The 16000-nt window shown below is 35.9% G+C and overlaps 1 protein-coding gene across 1 annotated transcript in view; it reads right to left on the bottom strand.

The window, feature by feature from the left end:
- Positions 1 to 16000, bottom strand: part of LOC123237441 (ubiquinol-cytochrome-c reductase complex assembly factor 1) — an 87646-nt gene that overhangs the window by 52328 nt on the left and 19318 nt on the right. Inside the window, exons 2-4 of the mRNA XM_044664366.1 lie at positions 11628 to 11732; positions 5298 to 5393; positions 4231 to 4338 (exon numbers count right to left, since the gene is read on the bottom strand). Of these exons, the coding sequence (XP_044520301.1) occupies positions 4231 to 4338; positions 5298 to 5393; positions 11628 to 11732 (309 nt within the window). The remainder of the gene's footprint in view (positions 1 to 4230; positions 4339 to 5297; positions 5394 to 11627; positions 11733 to 16000) is intronic.

The raw sequence follows: 16000 nt of genomic DNA, 5'->3' as shown, positions 1-16000 counted from the left end.
GAGGAAGGGAGGGAAGGAGGGAAAGGAGGAAGGGAGGGAGGTAGGAAAGGAGGGAAAGAAGGAAAGGAGGGAGGGAGGGAAGCTAGGCTTCCCCTAGATGACACTGCATCCTTGGCAATGACTATAGCTAAGCTCACCCTTCCTAATGCACTGATCCTAAAGTTGGAATATCCTTTACTCCTCAGGGCCACTTATGCCTCCTTTTATTACTCAGCAACCTCTCCTCCTCTGAAGTTCACTCTATTAAAATTTTCCACCACCATCGGTCACTGTAACTACTCAATTATATACAAATCCCTAGATTATTCTCCCTTCTTTCTTTCTTAATGAGTTCAGCACCTGGCTCACAATCTTTCTTTCCTCCCTAACTCCTATTCATATACCAGGAGATTCATTCATGTTCATGTCCCTCAAGTTCCCCAACTTTCCAATTCCATAAACCTATTCAAATCCCATGATCTACTCTTACATGCTATCTCAACTAGACCTAATGATGGCTATACCTTGGATCTCACTATTACCCACAGATGTTCTGCTTCCTTTAGCAAAAATTCTAATATTCTTGTCTGACCATAATTTCCTATTAATACTATCACTATACCTATTCCTTCCTAACAGAGATGCACCCCCTGACCCAAGTAAAGCCCTGTCTGCTACAAGAGAATGGCTTTCTCTGCCCTTTTGCTAGTTGGTTCCTAAAATCCTCTGAAATAACTGTAAGCTCTTATATACACATATATACACACATATATATGTAGCAATGAGAAAAAAATTCCTGTGGATGCTACTTTCTCAATTTGCTTCAATAAATATTTATTAAGTGGCGACTATGTGCAAGGCACCACGCTAGGCCCCAGGGATGAAATGAAAAATTATGTAATCCCTGTCCAGAAGGAGTTTATAATATAATAGGGGAAAAGATAAGACAACTAAATAAGTAATATGATACAAGACAGAATGTGATAGGCTTAAAAGACAAATCTAGGCCAATTTCTAGGTACAACACACTCCTGACTTCATACCTAGAAAGTTCTCTCTATTAAGCTAGAATTTGTGGAACCCCAAACTAATATAAACTCTTTAAAAATGCAGTAGAATCTCAGCTCCCTCTCTTCTGGATTCTTAGAAAAAAGAATTTCTACCATTCAGGACATCAATAGAGACACAGTGGACACTGCCACACCACAAAAGCATTCCCAGGGCTCAAGTTAACAGAAACATTATGAAACAAGCCCATAGAGATATTATAAGATAAATTGAAAAATTAAGAGGCCAATTTAGGCTAAACCATTAAGAAAGTTTCCTTGTATTTTAATAATCTCCAAAACAAAATGTTATCTACCTTTTCCCCTGGGATATATATATATATATAAGGAAGAACTAAGAAAAGTATTAAACTGAACATGGAATCTCCCCAACAAGAAATCTGATAGGCTATTTTTCCCTCTCTATCATGTCCTTCTCTCTACTTTTCCTTTATTTTCCTATTTTCCCCTTATATTAACAATTATTTCTCATTCCTTTATTTTTTCTTCTTATTCCTTTCAAAAGTATCTCATTCATTTATTGTTGCCCTCCCTGTCTGTTACACAACAAATCATTCAAAATTAAACTATTGTTATAATAGTCACATTTGGAGAGCCAAGTGTGGAAATAGGAGGTCCTGGGTTCAAATATAACCTCAAACATTTCCTAGTTGTGTCACTCTGAGCACGTCATTTAACTCCAATTGCATAGCCCTTACTACTCTTCTACCTCGGAACCCGCACTTAGCACCGACTCTAAAAATAAATAAATAAATGATGGGATTTTGGCAAAATGAGGAGGGAAGAGTTGTTTTTTCTTTTTTCCAAGAGGAGCCTGGTTAGTGAATTTTATTAGTCATCATATAAAACAAACAGAGAGTCCCAATTTTTGAAGAGCTCAGATGAAGTAAAAAGCAAAATCAACAAAAATCAATCTTTTTTTGTTTACCCAAAAGCATGTCAGCAAATAAGTGCTTCTGAGAATTTGTTATAAATATCTGTAATATTTATATTTTTATAAATCATTATAAACATCAGTGAAATGCACTAAAGGCATAGAAGGTATAGAGAACTGGGTTCACTTTCCAGAACCAATGGCACTTTAGAGGTTTTTTCATTTTTAATTAACATTTTATTTTAGTTTATTCATTTCCCACTCTCAAATAAAAGCAAAACAGAATGGCCATGTGCATTAATTCCTGGGCAAAATGATATGGTAGTCCTTTTCCAAATCAAATTCTTGAATCTAAGGCTGAAAGAGTCTTTTCCCAAGTTACTTTGTTCTCATTGCCAAAACAAAATCTTGAGTCTTTATCAATGTTCTTGATTTTCTTCAGGCTTCGAACTACTTCCTTTTTTAAAACCCTTATCTTTTGTCTTAGAATCGATACTAAGTATCAATTCCAAGGCAGAAGACTAGTAAAAGGGCTAGGCAATTGGAGTTAAGTGACTTGCCCAGGGACACACAGCTAGAAAATGTCTGAGACTAGATTTGAACACAGGACCTGGATCTTCAGGTCTGAATCTCTATCCACCAAGCTGCCTTGCTGCTTCTCAAACCATCTTCAATTATATTTCTATATCAGTAAGTCTATTGCTTATCAGCTATAATTTACTCTTTGCTGGCTTATTTGCCATTTGTGGCCCAAGAGCAGTTAGTAAATTCACCAATTCAGTAATGAGTGTTAGAGGCAGGGAAACTGAAGGTGAGAGAAGAAAGGGAGCAGGGGGCCAGAGGAGGTATAGGAAACACTCATTATTGACTCTATACAAAGCAACAGGGCAGGGGCACAAGGCAAAAAACACAACAACGGCAAGATCTTAGTACTCCCTGCCTTGTCTCAGCTTTCTGAACAAGAAAATCATTCACAGTATAAGAACTTTAACTCTTCAATTCTTGAACCCAAATATACTCTTCCCTTCACATTACCATTTTCCTTTCTAACAGCTCTGAAAGTAGAAGTGCTAATTAATAGATATTATCAGATGACAATGTGCAGGACAGGAAAGCCATCAGTGGGCAGTTTAAATGAGTTTTAGTAAATAAGGCTATCATGGATTTTCCTATAATTTTATAGCATTAATCAAGTTATCCAAACATGACTCTTACAAAGTGATTTTAACAAGCAAGAGTCAAACAAGAATTTCAAGTTTGACTATTGATTTCTTTTTTTTCCAATTTACTTTTATTCTGAACTTAAATTCCCAAAAAAAGTATTTTCATATACCTAGAAGAATAGAAAAAGAAGATTTCACATAAAACTGCAAGTCTCTATTATATAACCTTGCTTTTCTTTATAAGTACCTAATTCAGTCTGTGGCTTTCAAAGCTGTACTGTTTGTCTGTGCTTCTTTCTTATCTTCTTTCTGCTCTCTTCTCAGCTTTTTTTTTTAAACCCTTACTTTATAATTTATAATCTATACAGAGTTATTGCTTCTAAGGCAGAAGAGTGGTAGAGGCCAGGTAATTGGGAGTGATTTGCCCAGGGTCACATAGCTAGGCAGTATCTGAGGCCAGAACCCAAGCTGTCTCATCTCCAGGCCTGACTCTCTATCCAATGAACCACCTATCTGCCTCATCTTCTTAGCTTTTTAAAAGAAAGATAATTCAATAACCTTCTCTTCTTTTTCTTGTTACCTGTCCCTACACTTTCTCGACTTCTCACCCCTCCAACTGGAAAAATAAAGCCCTTTGGTTATATTTCCTAAGTTGTTTTCTCCCCCACCATCTCTAATCTATTATCAATTCAACAAGCATATAGCTGGCAAGTCTATTCGTACTATGAAATAGGTTCTATTTCATTTTCCTTCTAAGTAATTATGAAAAGTGAAGTGTCCAACCAAAAACTTATGTAAAATCATCATGCATGCCACAAATGCATGGTAGTGATACTATCCTCATTTTGGTTATATTTCTACAAAAGTACAAAATGTATTAAAATCTAACAACTGTTCTATCCAGTGGCCTAGGATCCAAATGACCAGGCTCAAAACCAGAAGTTTGAGAAATATATCTTTCTACACATGTACCAGAAAGACATTTCCATGAAAGTCTCTATGGTTAAAATCTAACTTACTTAATGTGTAGAATGACAGGGCAACAGAGAAATTATGAAAGGCTGGATACAGCAGCACCACCTAGAAAGCATTAAAAAACAAAGAAAGCCAAGGAATAAGATGAAGAGAAAATCTCAAAAAACTTTACCCATCTACTGTATTTCAATGGTCCTGTGAATCCCATGGCTTCTATTATCTTTGTGAGGGCACCAACCTTCTCTTCAATGGGTTTTGGGGAGTCATTGGGAATTAGAAGCTGTTTGAGCAAAGAAAAGGGAAAAAACATTAAGGTCCAGAAAAAAATGCTTTTGTTCCTCCAATCAAATTCTGCTGGAAGTTTTGACTTTTCAAGCCTAGATTTAAAATCTCATTTCTTTGGCATCTAGCACCCAGTGCACCTGTGAAACATGCAAATATTTGATGAATGTCCTCCTAACAGTGTATATCCATCTGCAATATCCACCCTGGGAACAATAACAATCAAGGTTCTTTGGAACAGGATTGAAAAGCTCTATAGAAGAGAGTTCCCCAAAAGAGAATCCTGATCCCAGTTCCCAGTGAACAACTCTAGGAGTAGAAATGTTTTATTTACTGACATAAAGGAAAACAGAAAGAGAAATAATTTTTAAGGCAGCCATAAAGTTTATTCAAAACTACTCAACCAAAGTGAAGAAGAGAAGGGGAAAAAGAAGAGAACAAGCCATGTGCCTAGCATTTATGCTGAGTATTTTACAAATATTTCATTTGATCTTCATAACAACCTTGGGAAGTAGATTCTATTACTATCCCCATTTTATATTGAGGAAACTGAGGCAGAGGATAAGTGACTTGACCACGGTCATATAGCTACTAAATATTGAGGTTAGATTTGGTCTCGAATCTTCCTGACTCAAGGCCCAGTCCTTTCACTATGCCACATAGTTACTTCTCTCACCCTCATGTAATTGATTAAAAGAACCTTTACACATACAGTAATTATATTACAAAAATGACAAGAGAATAAGTATTCTGTACTTGACAGAACGGTAACAGAAAAATCTGCATTCTCTCCAAATAAATATGGATTCTCTAAGACAAGTGGTAAGCCCAGCCAAAAATAAAGAACAAATTGGCTTATTTGTCTTACTTTTCCTTTAAAGAGTCTTTCCAATAAAATATGACTACATCATTATTTTGGATTTTAAAGCAGAGCTACAACATACAAATGACTCTCACCTGGCTTGTAGTATGGTATGTCCTATTTGATTGTGGACCTGTTCCAATGATCTGTTCTGGTCCAACATGCACTTGGGAAAGACTCCTCTGGGACCACTGAAAGAAAATTATCAAAGAAATTAACAACTCTTCAGGTTCTACTCCTAGTGTTAAAGAGCTTCTGCAAACACTGGGTCATTCCTACATTGGTCAGGGCATGGCGGTTCCTGAGTCTCTACCTGCTAACCAGCAATAAATTGGCAAAATACAATTTATTAGCATGTTCTATGTGCCACTCAATATTCTAGGTGTAGGAAATAATAAAGTCAAAAATTAGTCTCATGGTACTTTCATTCTAGCTAAGAAAAGAATACACATACCTAGAAGCAGATTATATAAAGCAATTTAGAAGGTGGGAAGAGGCACTAGCAGCCAGGGGTTTCAGGAAAGATCTGATGTAGGAAATGACTCTTGAGCTGAGCTCTAAAGAAATTGAGGGATTCTAAGAAGCATATTTGGAGAAGAAGTGCCTTCCAGGCATAGAAGGCAGCTTGTACAAAGACACAGAGATGGAGATGAAATGACAAGCGACATGTGAGAAGCAGCCAAGGATATAGTTTGGAATGTAGAATTTAAGATGTCTATGAAATATCCAGATGGAATGTCTGATATTCAATTGATGATACAGGACTGGAGATCAGGGTCAGATTTATATTTCTGAGAGTTGTCCACACAGAGATAATTACCAGCAGCAGTAGGGAAACCAGAAGGGGTTCTGGAATTTGATGATCAGGAAAGGCATTTTGAAAAGGGCTAATCTTAAAAATGGAAAAAAATTCAGAACAGAATTTCCTCCCTTGGGATCTGAATAGTTCACAGTCCAAGAGGGAATGGGACATTTGGAATGAAAATACTAATTCTTTCTTTAATGCTAACAAGGGGGGGTAAGGAATTTTCAGTTGTAGAGATAATCTATTACTATTCTTCTAAATATGGTTATTAAGAGATTAGTCAAGATTCTCCTGGTCTGTCCCAGGGACATCTATGCTTTAATTCATGAGTATCAAGCAGGCTTTGTAAAAGGCAGACTAAACACAGAACACCTCACATTACATCACATACATCAATTTAATGGTCCAGCTAGGGCACAAAGCACTCAAACAGGTTCAAAGACCACAACTAATAGTGGTTCCACCTAGCTTGGGTTTTGGCTGTGTTCTCTTCCATTTGGTTAAATGGCCTCTCTCCCCAAGCATCTCCAGCAGTGGCCAATAGATTCCTGCTGTGGCTTTACCTCCCTACTCTATCCTATCATTATTCATGAACTGACATTTCTCTAACACCATATTAAGTATAGCAGATGGTAAGTATAAAATGGACAACACTTGGTTTTTACGTACATATATGTACATTTATTTATTTTTCCTGCTAACCTTCTACTACCACCCAATGTTTCTATCTCAACCCTTAAAGGAAAGTATTCATCTTTAAACATCTTTGATACACCCAAAGTTGGAAACACTGAGCATGTTCACAGAAATGTCATACAGCTAATACAGAAGACAAGTGAAAGAAAGGAAACACAGAGGCAAAGTAAAACAGGACAGATACAGTTCTTGAGGGTGTCTTGACAGTATAGAAGGAAAAGAGGAGTTTCATTAACTTGAAGGCAGTCCTAAAAATAAGAATGCAATACTTCTCTTCATATACTCACCCAAACTCCAAATATAAAAATAAATCTACTGCTAAATCATATCATAAAAGAGATAATCAAGGGGGCAGCTGGGTAGCTCAGTGGATTGAGAGTCAGGCCTAGAGACAGGAGGCCCTGGGTTCAAATCCGGCCTCAGACACTTCCCAGCTGTATGACCCTGGGTAAGTCACTTGATTCCCATTGCCCACCCTTACCACTCTTCCACCTAGGAGCCAATACACAGAAGTTAAGGGTTTAAAAAAGGGTTTAAAAAAAAAAGAGATAATCGACCAACAAGTATTTTCTGAGGATGTACTACATACATAACACTACAATGGGCACAAGAGCAAAGCTAACCCTTACCACTCTTCCACCTAGGAGCCAATACACAGAAGTTAAGGGTTTAAAAAAGGGTTTAAAAAAAAAAAAGAGATAATCGACCAACAAGTATTTTCTGAGGATGTACTACATACATAACACTACAATGGGGCACAAGAGCAATATTAAGAAAGCATAAAAGGCAGTCTATGGCCTTGAAGAACTATTTAGATGGGGATGAAACTCAAACAAATGAAGCACAATAAGACAATAAGCTCTTTTGAGTTGAGGACACATGTAATTTTTCATCTCTGTATCCTAGGTACCTTATACATAGTACTTAATAAATGTTAGTTGAATTTATAAAGTTCCCCATGAACCACTATCTGTCAATGATGTTGGTATTTTGTTTGCTTGTTTGTTTTTTTTAGCTCTTACCTTCTGTCTTAAGTGTTAATTCTAAGCAGAAAAGTGGTAAGGATTAGGAAATTTGGGTTAAGTGATTTGCCCAAGTTCACTAGCTAGGATCCAACTCCAGATCTGGTGCACTATGCTACCTAGCTGCCCCTATAATGTTGTTTTGAATCAAATAAGAAATTTAATAGGGATATTAAAAGGCAGTTTACAGACAAAAAAAATAAAAGCTATATGTGGTCATATGGAAAAAATGCTCTAAATCACTATTGATTAGAGAAATGCCAATTAAAACAACTCAGCTATTACCTCACACCTATCAGAAATGACAACTGTTGGAGCAGTTGAGGGAAAATAGGTACACTAATGAACTAATGGTGGAGTTGTGAACTGGTCCAACCATTCTGGAGAATAATTTGAAACTATGCTCAAATTTAAGAAAAAAATGTGTATATATATCAGCAATACCATTACTAGGTCTATATGCCAAAGAGTTTAAAGAAAAAAGAAATCTGATCTAGATGTACAAAAATATTTATAACAGCTCTTTTTGAGACAGCAAAAATATGGGAAATCTGGCCTCGGATACTTTCTTTTTTTTTTATTTTTTTTTATTTTTTAAACCCTTAACTTCTGTGTATTGACTTATAGGTGGAAGAATGGTAAGGGTAGGCAATGGGGGTCAAGTGACTTGCCCAGGGTCACACAGCTGGGAAGTGTCCGAGGCCGGATCCAAACCTAGGACCTCCCGTCTCCAGGCCTGGCTCTCAATCCACTGAGCTATCCAGCTGCCCCCTCTCGGATACTTTCTAATTGTGTTACTACTGCCTAGCCCTTACTGCTCTTCTGCCTTAGAATTGATACTTAATATCTAAGATAGAAGGTAAAGTTTAAAAAATAAAATTTGAGGAGATGCTCATCATTAGGGAATAGCTGAATAAGTTATGGAACATGATTGTGATGGAGTACTATCGTGCTGTAAGAAATTAAGAAGGGGTGATTTCAGAAAAAGCATGACAAGAACCTAAATAAGCTGGTTCAAAGTGAAGAAGAACCAGAAGATCATTGTGCACAGTGAAAGCAATGTTGTAACAATGATTAACTGTGAAAGATTTGGCTACTCTGATCAATACAATGTTCTAAGTCAATTCCAAAAGATTCATAAAAAGATACTCTCCACCTTCAGAGAACTGGTGAACTGAGTAAAAATTGAAGTATAATTTTCTTGCTTTTTTTTTGCAATATGGCTAATATGGAAATGTTTTGCATGCATAATTGATATAATTTGGCTTGCTTTCTCAGTAGATGGGAAGGGGTAGGGGAAGAAGAGAATTTGAAACTCAAATTTCAAAAAGAAAATAATGTTAAAAATAAGTAAATAATAAAATGTTTAAATGTAATAAGAATGAAAGTGAAGATTCATATTTCAGTTAAAAAATCAACCTTAACGGGGAAGCTGAGTGTCTCAGTGGATTGAGAGCCAGGCCTGGAGATGGGAGATCCCAGGTTCAAATCTGGTCTCCTACGTCCTAGCTATGTGACCCTGGGCAAGTCACTTAACCCCCATTGCCTAGGCCTTTCCACTCTTCTGCCTTGGAACCAATACACAGCACTGATTCTAAGGCAGAGGTAAGGGTTTAAAAAAAGTCAACCTTAAAAGTACAATATGAGGGAGACATGGAGAGAGCCACCACTGTAGGCCACAATTAGACAGGTATATTCTACCATTGTCAAATCATATCTGGAGCCAACAGGTTCAGTTCCAAGTGACATATAAAGGAAGGTCATCAGTAAACTGAAGAATATCCAGAGGAAGGCAAACAAAATTACCCAAGAACATGTCATATGAGGATCAACTGAAGAAACAAGTAATGGTTTTCCTAGGAAGAGAAGACTTGAGGAAACAAGATAGCTGTCTTCAAATATCTGAAAGGCTATCAGGTGGAAGACAGATTAGTCTTGTCTCATCTGTCCCCAGGAGGCTGTCTTCAAATGTTCCCAAGTCTCTCTCATCCTTAAAAATCCTTCACTAAATTCTAGTAGCCCCTTAAGTTATTCCTATTTCTTGTTTTCTCAAGCAAACTCCTAGAAAAATCTGTTAATATAAGTTGTCTCTAATTCTTCTCTCATTATTTGTCACTCCTTTGCAATTTGTCTTCTGACTTCATCATTCAACTTCTCTCCAAAGTTAGGAATAATTTCTTAATTATCCAATCTAATTTTTTTCTAGCTTGGCACTCTATTCATTATGCTACCTAGCTGCCTCAAATGTTGACATTTTCAATTAATATCCTGATTTTTAAAAATTGGACTTGACTGATTTATGAAACTCCTATTGAGTAAACTTCCTCTACCAATGGTGATCAATATCTACTCTGTAATGTATAAATCTTTTTTTTTTTAATCCTTAACTTCTTTGTATTGGCTCCTAGGTGGAAGAGTGGTTAGGGTGGGCAATGGGGGTCAAGTGACTTGCCCAGGGGTCACATAGCTGGGAAGTGTCTGAGGCCGGATTTGAAACTAGGACCTCCTGTCTCTAGGCCTGACTCTCAATCCACTGAGCTACCCAGCTGCCCCCTGCAATGTATAAATCTTAAGACAGTTGTCTGTGACTGTGAAAGATAAGGTGATTTGCTCAGGGTCATATAGCTAAGATGTCAGAGGCAGAATTTGAACCCAGTTCTTACCAGTTTTAAGACTAGACATCTACTCAACATTGTTACCACCTTGATTACCATTTTCAATTAAAAAAGAGGGAGAATGTCCCAATTTATACTTCAACTATAATAAGGGCAAAAAAGGCTTTGGGAGGGAGAGGCCAAGAAACTAATTACCACCACTTAACCACCTGCTTTTATTTGCCAATTTCAAACTGACTTACCATTAATCCCTTCATCATCATTTTCATTCTAACTCACTTTTGAGTCTGCAAAGTACTTTCCTCACTTTTCTCCTTGTGAAGTAAATATTGCAAGGATTATTGGCACTTTATTCATGAATGAGGGAGGCACCTAGGTTAAGTACTGACCTAAGCTTCAACAATCAGAAAGTGTCAAAAGTCAGTTTTGGAACCCAAGGCCTCCCAACTTCAAGTCCAATATACTTTTTCATTGTTCTCTGCTGTGCAAGTAAACTCTGAAAGTGAGGAACTGGACAGCACAGGAAAATGGAAAACACATTGGCTCTAGAGTCTGAGGACAGGGGTTCCAAACCCAACAGACACTTACTACCTGTGCAAATTTGGGCTAGGTATCTATCCTCCTTTGGCTTCAGTTTCCTTATCTATAAAAAAAGGAAAAAGGGAGGGAAAAAAAAACATAGTTCAAAAAAGGAGATAGAACCTCTGGGACCTCTTCTATCTTTGGATTTATGATTCTAGTATCCTATGCATGCCTATAAATATAGAAGAACAGTGAATTACAGATATACAAGGGCTTCATTATAAGCAAATGCTCAGGGCTCACAGCAGAGAAGACTGTTTTACCCCCTACAGAAAAGAGTCCACCATTTTTGAAGGCTGTACTATGTTAAGTTTTATTTTAGCAAGTTCTTGGGTAGAATAAAGTGTTTTTAGGTTTCTTTGCCCTTTTAAAATCTTAGCTATTAAGCAGCTGTAGCAGTGAATAAAGCAGAAGAGTGAACTCTCAACTGAATATCTGGAAGGGATTCCTAATAGTAAAAGTCATCAGACTGTAGCCTGGTCTCCTGAGCTGGGTGATGGAAGATCCAGTGCTTAGGGTATTTATTAATAGCATCACCCAAGACACCACACTATAGGAAAGTCTCAGGCTGGCCAGCATGGGAGAAGTCTAGAAAAGGCCCTATGAGGTATGCCCATCACATGCTTTGGTTGACTAATCTATAAATACATGACATTTGGTCATAAACAGTAAGGTTTTCATACCAAGCAGAACAACAAATCTTACCTGGAAAATGCCAGAGGATGTTTGGAGCCACCGGCCTTGGGAAAGAAGTAAGGGTGTCAATCGGTTGCATGCTGTTACCCACTGTGTTACACCAAACTGGCCATTCTAGAAGAAGAAAAAAAGAGTCTTCCAAGATGCTATATGATCTAACAGAGAAAAAAAGCCATCCATAGTTTGAAAATTCCATCAGACTTAAAGCAAACAAATGTCTGCCAGCAAGAGGATCATGGCAAATTGGGGCCAAGAAGCTCACTTCCCAAGGTTCGTCTCTCTGGTAGAACAACTGGCAGAAAGCAAAGGAAGTTCATGAATAAAGAAGGGAGGAAAAGGAAATAAAGGGCTGGCCAAAGCAATGAACAATAGTAACTCCTATTTAAATAGAATTTGTTACAAAGCACTTGAAAAACAAACCTTTTTCACATAATCCTATAACACTGTGATGCAGCCAGCATAAATATAATCAACAAGAAATGGAAAACGGTCATTTCAATATTTTCTATATATATGTTTATCTCAAAGTCAGAAGTACTTCAAAGGTAATTTATATGGTCAGTATATTATTGTTACCAGCTACAACAGAACAAAGCTACAGATACCTGCATTTAAAATGAACACGAGAACAGAAAATAAATATGGTGAAAGGTATGGTTAAAGAGCACCAAATTCCTTATCTTACAAATGAGGATACCCAAGAAGTGAAGTGACTTCCCCATAATCATACTAGGAAATAATGGCAGAGTCAATAACATGACCCAAAGTCCTGGTACATATGAGAAAACACGGACAAGAGGGAAAGAATGTGAAAGATCACAGACAGAACTATTACCAAAAAGTACCTGGAAAGATATCAATTACCAAACAATAAGCCTGGTTTTTTACTACTTAAATTTAAATAAATTTTTGATTTATAATTGAATTATGAGAAGAGAAGAGAATGAGGCAATATCTATCTTTTGGAATCTTTGCATTTTATACATACAGATTTGGAGAAGCTAATAATAGTTCAGTGATGTCCGAATTAATATAAAGAATGTGTAAGTCATAATGAGAGTCTGGCTCAATAAAAATATGGTTTATGATCTGTGGCAATGTCATCATTCACAATGAAAAAAAATAAGGATTATAGTAACCTTGTGTTTTGATAAATGTAAAGATTTAAGCTTTTGAAATAAGAATTTACTATTTGGTAAAAATTATTGGGGAAAGCTAGAAAGCAATCTGGCAAAAACTAAGTATAGATCAATATCTTACGCCATTTCCCAAGATAAGGTCAAAATGGATATATAACCTAGACATAAAGGGGGCTATCATAAGTAAATTACAAGAACAAGGAACATATGACATCAGATTTATGAATAGAAGAATTTATAAACAAATAAGAGCTAGCCATCATGAGATCTAAAATGGACAATTTTGATAACAGTAAATAAAAAAAGGTTTATACAAATAAAACCAATGTAAACAAGATTAGAAAGTAGAAAATTGGGGGGGGGGGTGGAATTTATAGACAATTTCTTGGATAAAGACCTCATATCTCAAATACATAGAGAACACAGTTAAAGTCAAAGAAAGAGAAAAAGACCTACAAAAATATTTATAGCAAATCTTTTTGTGGTATTAAAGAGTTCATGAATTAGGGAATGGCTAAACAAGTAATGACATATAAATGTGATGGAATGCTATTGTGCTATAAGAAATGTCAGAGGGGATAATTTCAGAAAAACCTGGGAAGACATATGAATCCATACGAAGTAAAATAAGCAGAAACAAGAGAATTTATACAATAACAATAATATAAAAATCATAAACTCTGACTTAATATAACTCAACACAACTCCAAAGAACTCATGATAAAATATGCTATGCACCTCCAGATAAAGGACTGATGGATTCTAGGGTACAAACTGAAGCACTTCTCCTCTGTTTCCTTCTTTCTTCCTTTTTGATGCAGATAATGTGGGAATTTGTTTTGCATAACTATACTTAATTGTGGCAGATCTTGTTTTTCTTCCCTTCTGAATAGGGGGGTGGGAAGAATTCAAAACAGAAAATAAGATCAAACTGAAATTAAAAAGAAAAAGAAAAACAAGATTCAATCTCTACAGACTCTTTAAGGATCAAAAGCTTCTCAAATGGTCACCATCTCTTACAGAAATAAAGGCATAGCTCTGAGATCAACGGCCTCTGCTTAATTTTGTATATATAAAATTCTAAATTGCCTAACTGTACTTTGTTTTCCTCAAAAAATGCACTGTGATCACAACTGAAGAACCATAATATGCTATTTCTATCTTTTCATTTACTAGATTTTTTCCCCTTGTCACTATAGTATTAAAGTTTAACTGTAACACATAAAAGGGGAGTTGAATCGAGGATTTTTTAAAAATCCTTACCTTCCACCTTAAAATCAATACTAAGCATTGTTTCCAAGACAAAAGAATAGTAAGAGCTAAGCAATGGGGTAACTGACTTGTCCAAAGTCACACAGCTAGGAAGTATCTGAGGTTAAATTTGAACCCAGGCCCTTCCAATTCTAGGCTTGGCTCTCAATCCACTGAGCCACCTAGCTACCCCTTCAGTTCCATTTTGGTCATTTTTTCATTACTTCCTGTTAATCTTTTAAATCATCTTTTAATTTTAGCTTTATTTCTTCCTAGAATCACTTAACCTACAAATTCTTTTATTTGCTCTTATTTCTCACAAGTGATAGTTTTCTTAACTTCTTTAAGCCATCAAAGAATATCTCTTAGAATCTTATGATGTCTTTTTTCATCTGTGACACCAGTTATTTTAGCTATTTCAGTTCCTCAATGATTTTTCATGGTGCTGGCATATACTTTATTTTGGCATATTTTTGTCCATATATCTTCATTTTTGGTGGTTTCTTCTATTTTTTCTATAAAATCCTTATAAGCATGATTTATGCATGAATAAAAAATATCCTTGATAAAAACACAAGAACAAGGAGGTTTTCAGAGACTATCTTATAAAAAGATAACTTATCTAGTCACACAATTTATTGAAAAGCATAAAAATTATAAAAACATTCTGTGCTTAACATTTATAAATGATAAAAACTACTGCATTCAGTAGAGCAAACAGACTTTAAGGTTTTCACCTCCAACAAGGTATCATCCATGCATGTTAAAATCAGAGGAAATTCTTTAGTAGAGGCACGCACAGATTTCATAGTTTGTTCAATTAATTTCTGGAATATTAACATCAGACAAGCATAACTTCAGCAGAGTTGAAGGATAAAGTAAATCTACATACATCCTTAGCATTTCTATGTATCTCTAGCTGAAAGAGATAGAAAGTCAACAAACATTTATTATGTGTTCCCTTGTGCCAGGTACTATGCTATGGAATGGGAATTAGAAAAAAACAGTCTTGATCAGGTAGGATTTATACCAGGAATGCAAGGATGGTTCAACATTAGGAAAACCATCCACATAATTGACCGTATGAACAAGCAAACCAACAAAAACCACATGATTATCTCAATCGATGCTGAAAAAGCCTTTGACAAAATACAACACCCATTCCTACTGAAAACACTGGAAAGTATAGGAATAGAAGGACCTTTCCTAAAAATAATAAACAGTATATATCTTAAACCATCAACAAGCATCATATGCAATGGAGATAAACTAGAAGCATTCCCAATAAGATCATATGTGAAACAAGGATGCCCATTATCACCTCTATTATTCAACATAGTACTAGAAACACTAGCAGTTGCAATTAGAGAAGAAAAAGAAATTGAAGGTATCAAAGTGGGCAATGAGGAGACTAAGCTATCACTCTTTGCAGATGATATGATGGTCTACTTAAGAAATCCTAGAGAATCAACTAAGAAGCTAGTAGAAATAATCAACAACTTTAGCAAAGTTGCTGGATACGAAATAAATGCACATAAAATCATCAGCATTTCTATATATTTCCAACACATCACAGCAGCAAGAGGTAGAAAGAGAAACATCATTTAAAATCACCCTAGACAATATAAAATACTTAGGAATCTATCTACCAAAACAAACACAGGAATTATACGAACATAACTACAAAACACTTTCCAAACAATTAAAACTAGATCTAAACAATTGGAAAAACAATGAGTGCTCATGGGTAGCTAACATAATAAAAATGACAATTCTACCCAAATTAATTTACCTATTTAGTGCTATACCTATCAAACTACCAAAAAACTTTTTTACTGAATTAGAAAAAACTGTAACAAAGTTTATTTGGAAGAACAAAAGATCAAGAATATCAAGGGAAATAATGAAAAAAATGTGAATGAAGGTGGCTTAGCAGTACCAGATATTAAGCTATACTATAAAGCAGCAGTCATCAAAACAATATGGTACTGG

Source organism: Gracilinanus agilis, chromosome 2 (genome assembly GCF_016433145.1).
Source record: "Gracilinanus agilis isolate LMUSP501 chromosome 2, AgileGrace, whole genome shotgun sequence".
Classification (NCBI taxonomy): Eukaryota; Metazoa; Chordata; class Mammalia; order Didelphimorphia; family Didelphidae; genus Gracilinanus; species Gracilinanus agilis.
This window is presented reverse-complemented; position numbering and strand designations above follow the sequence as displayed.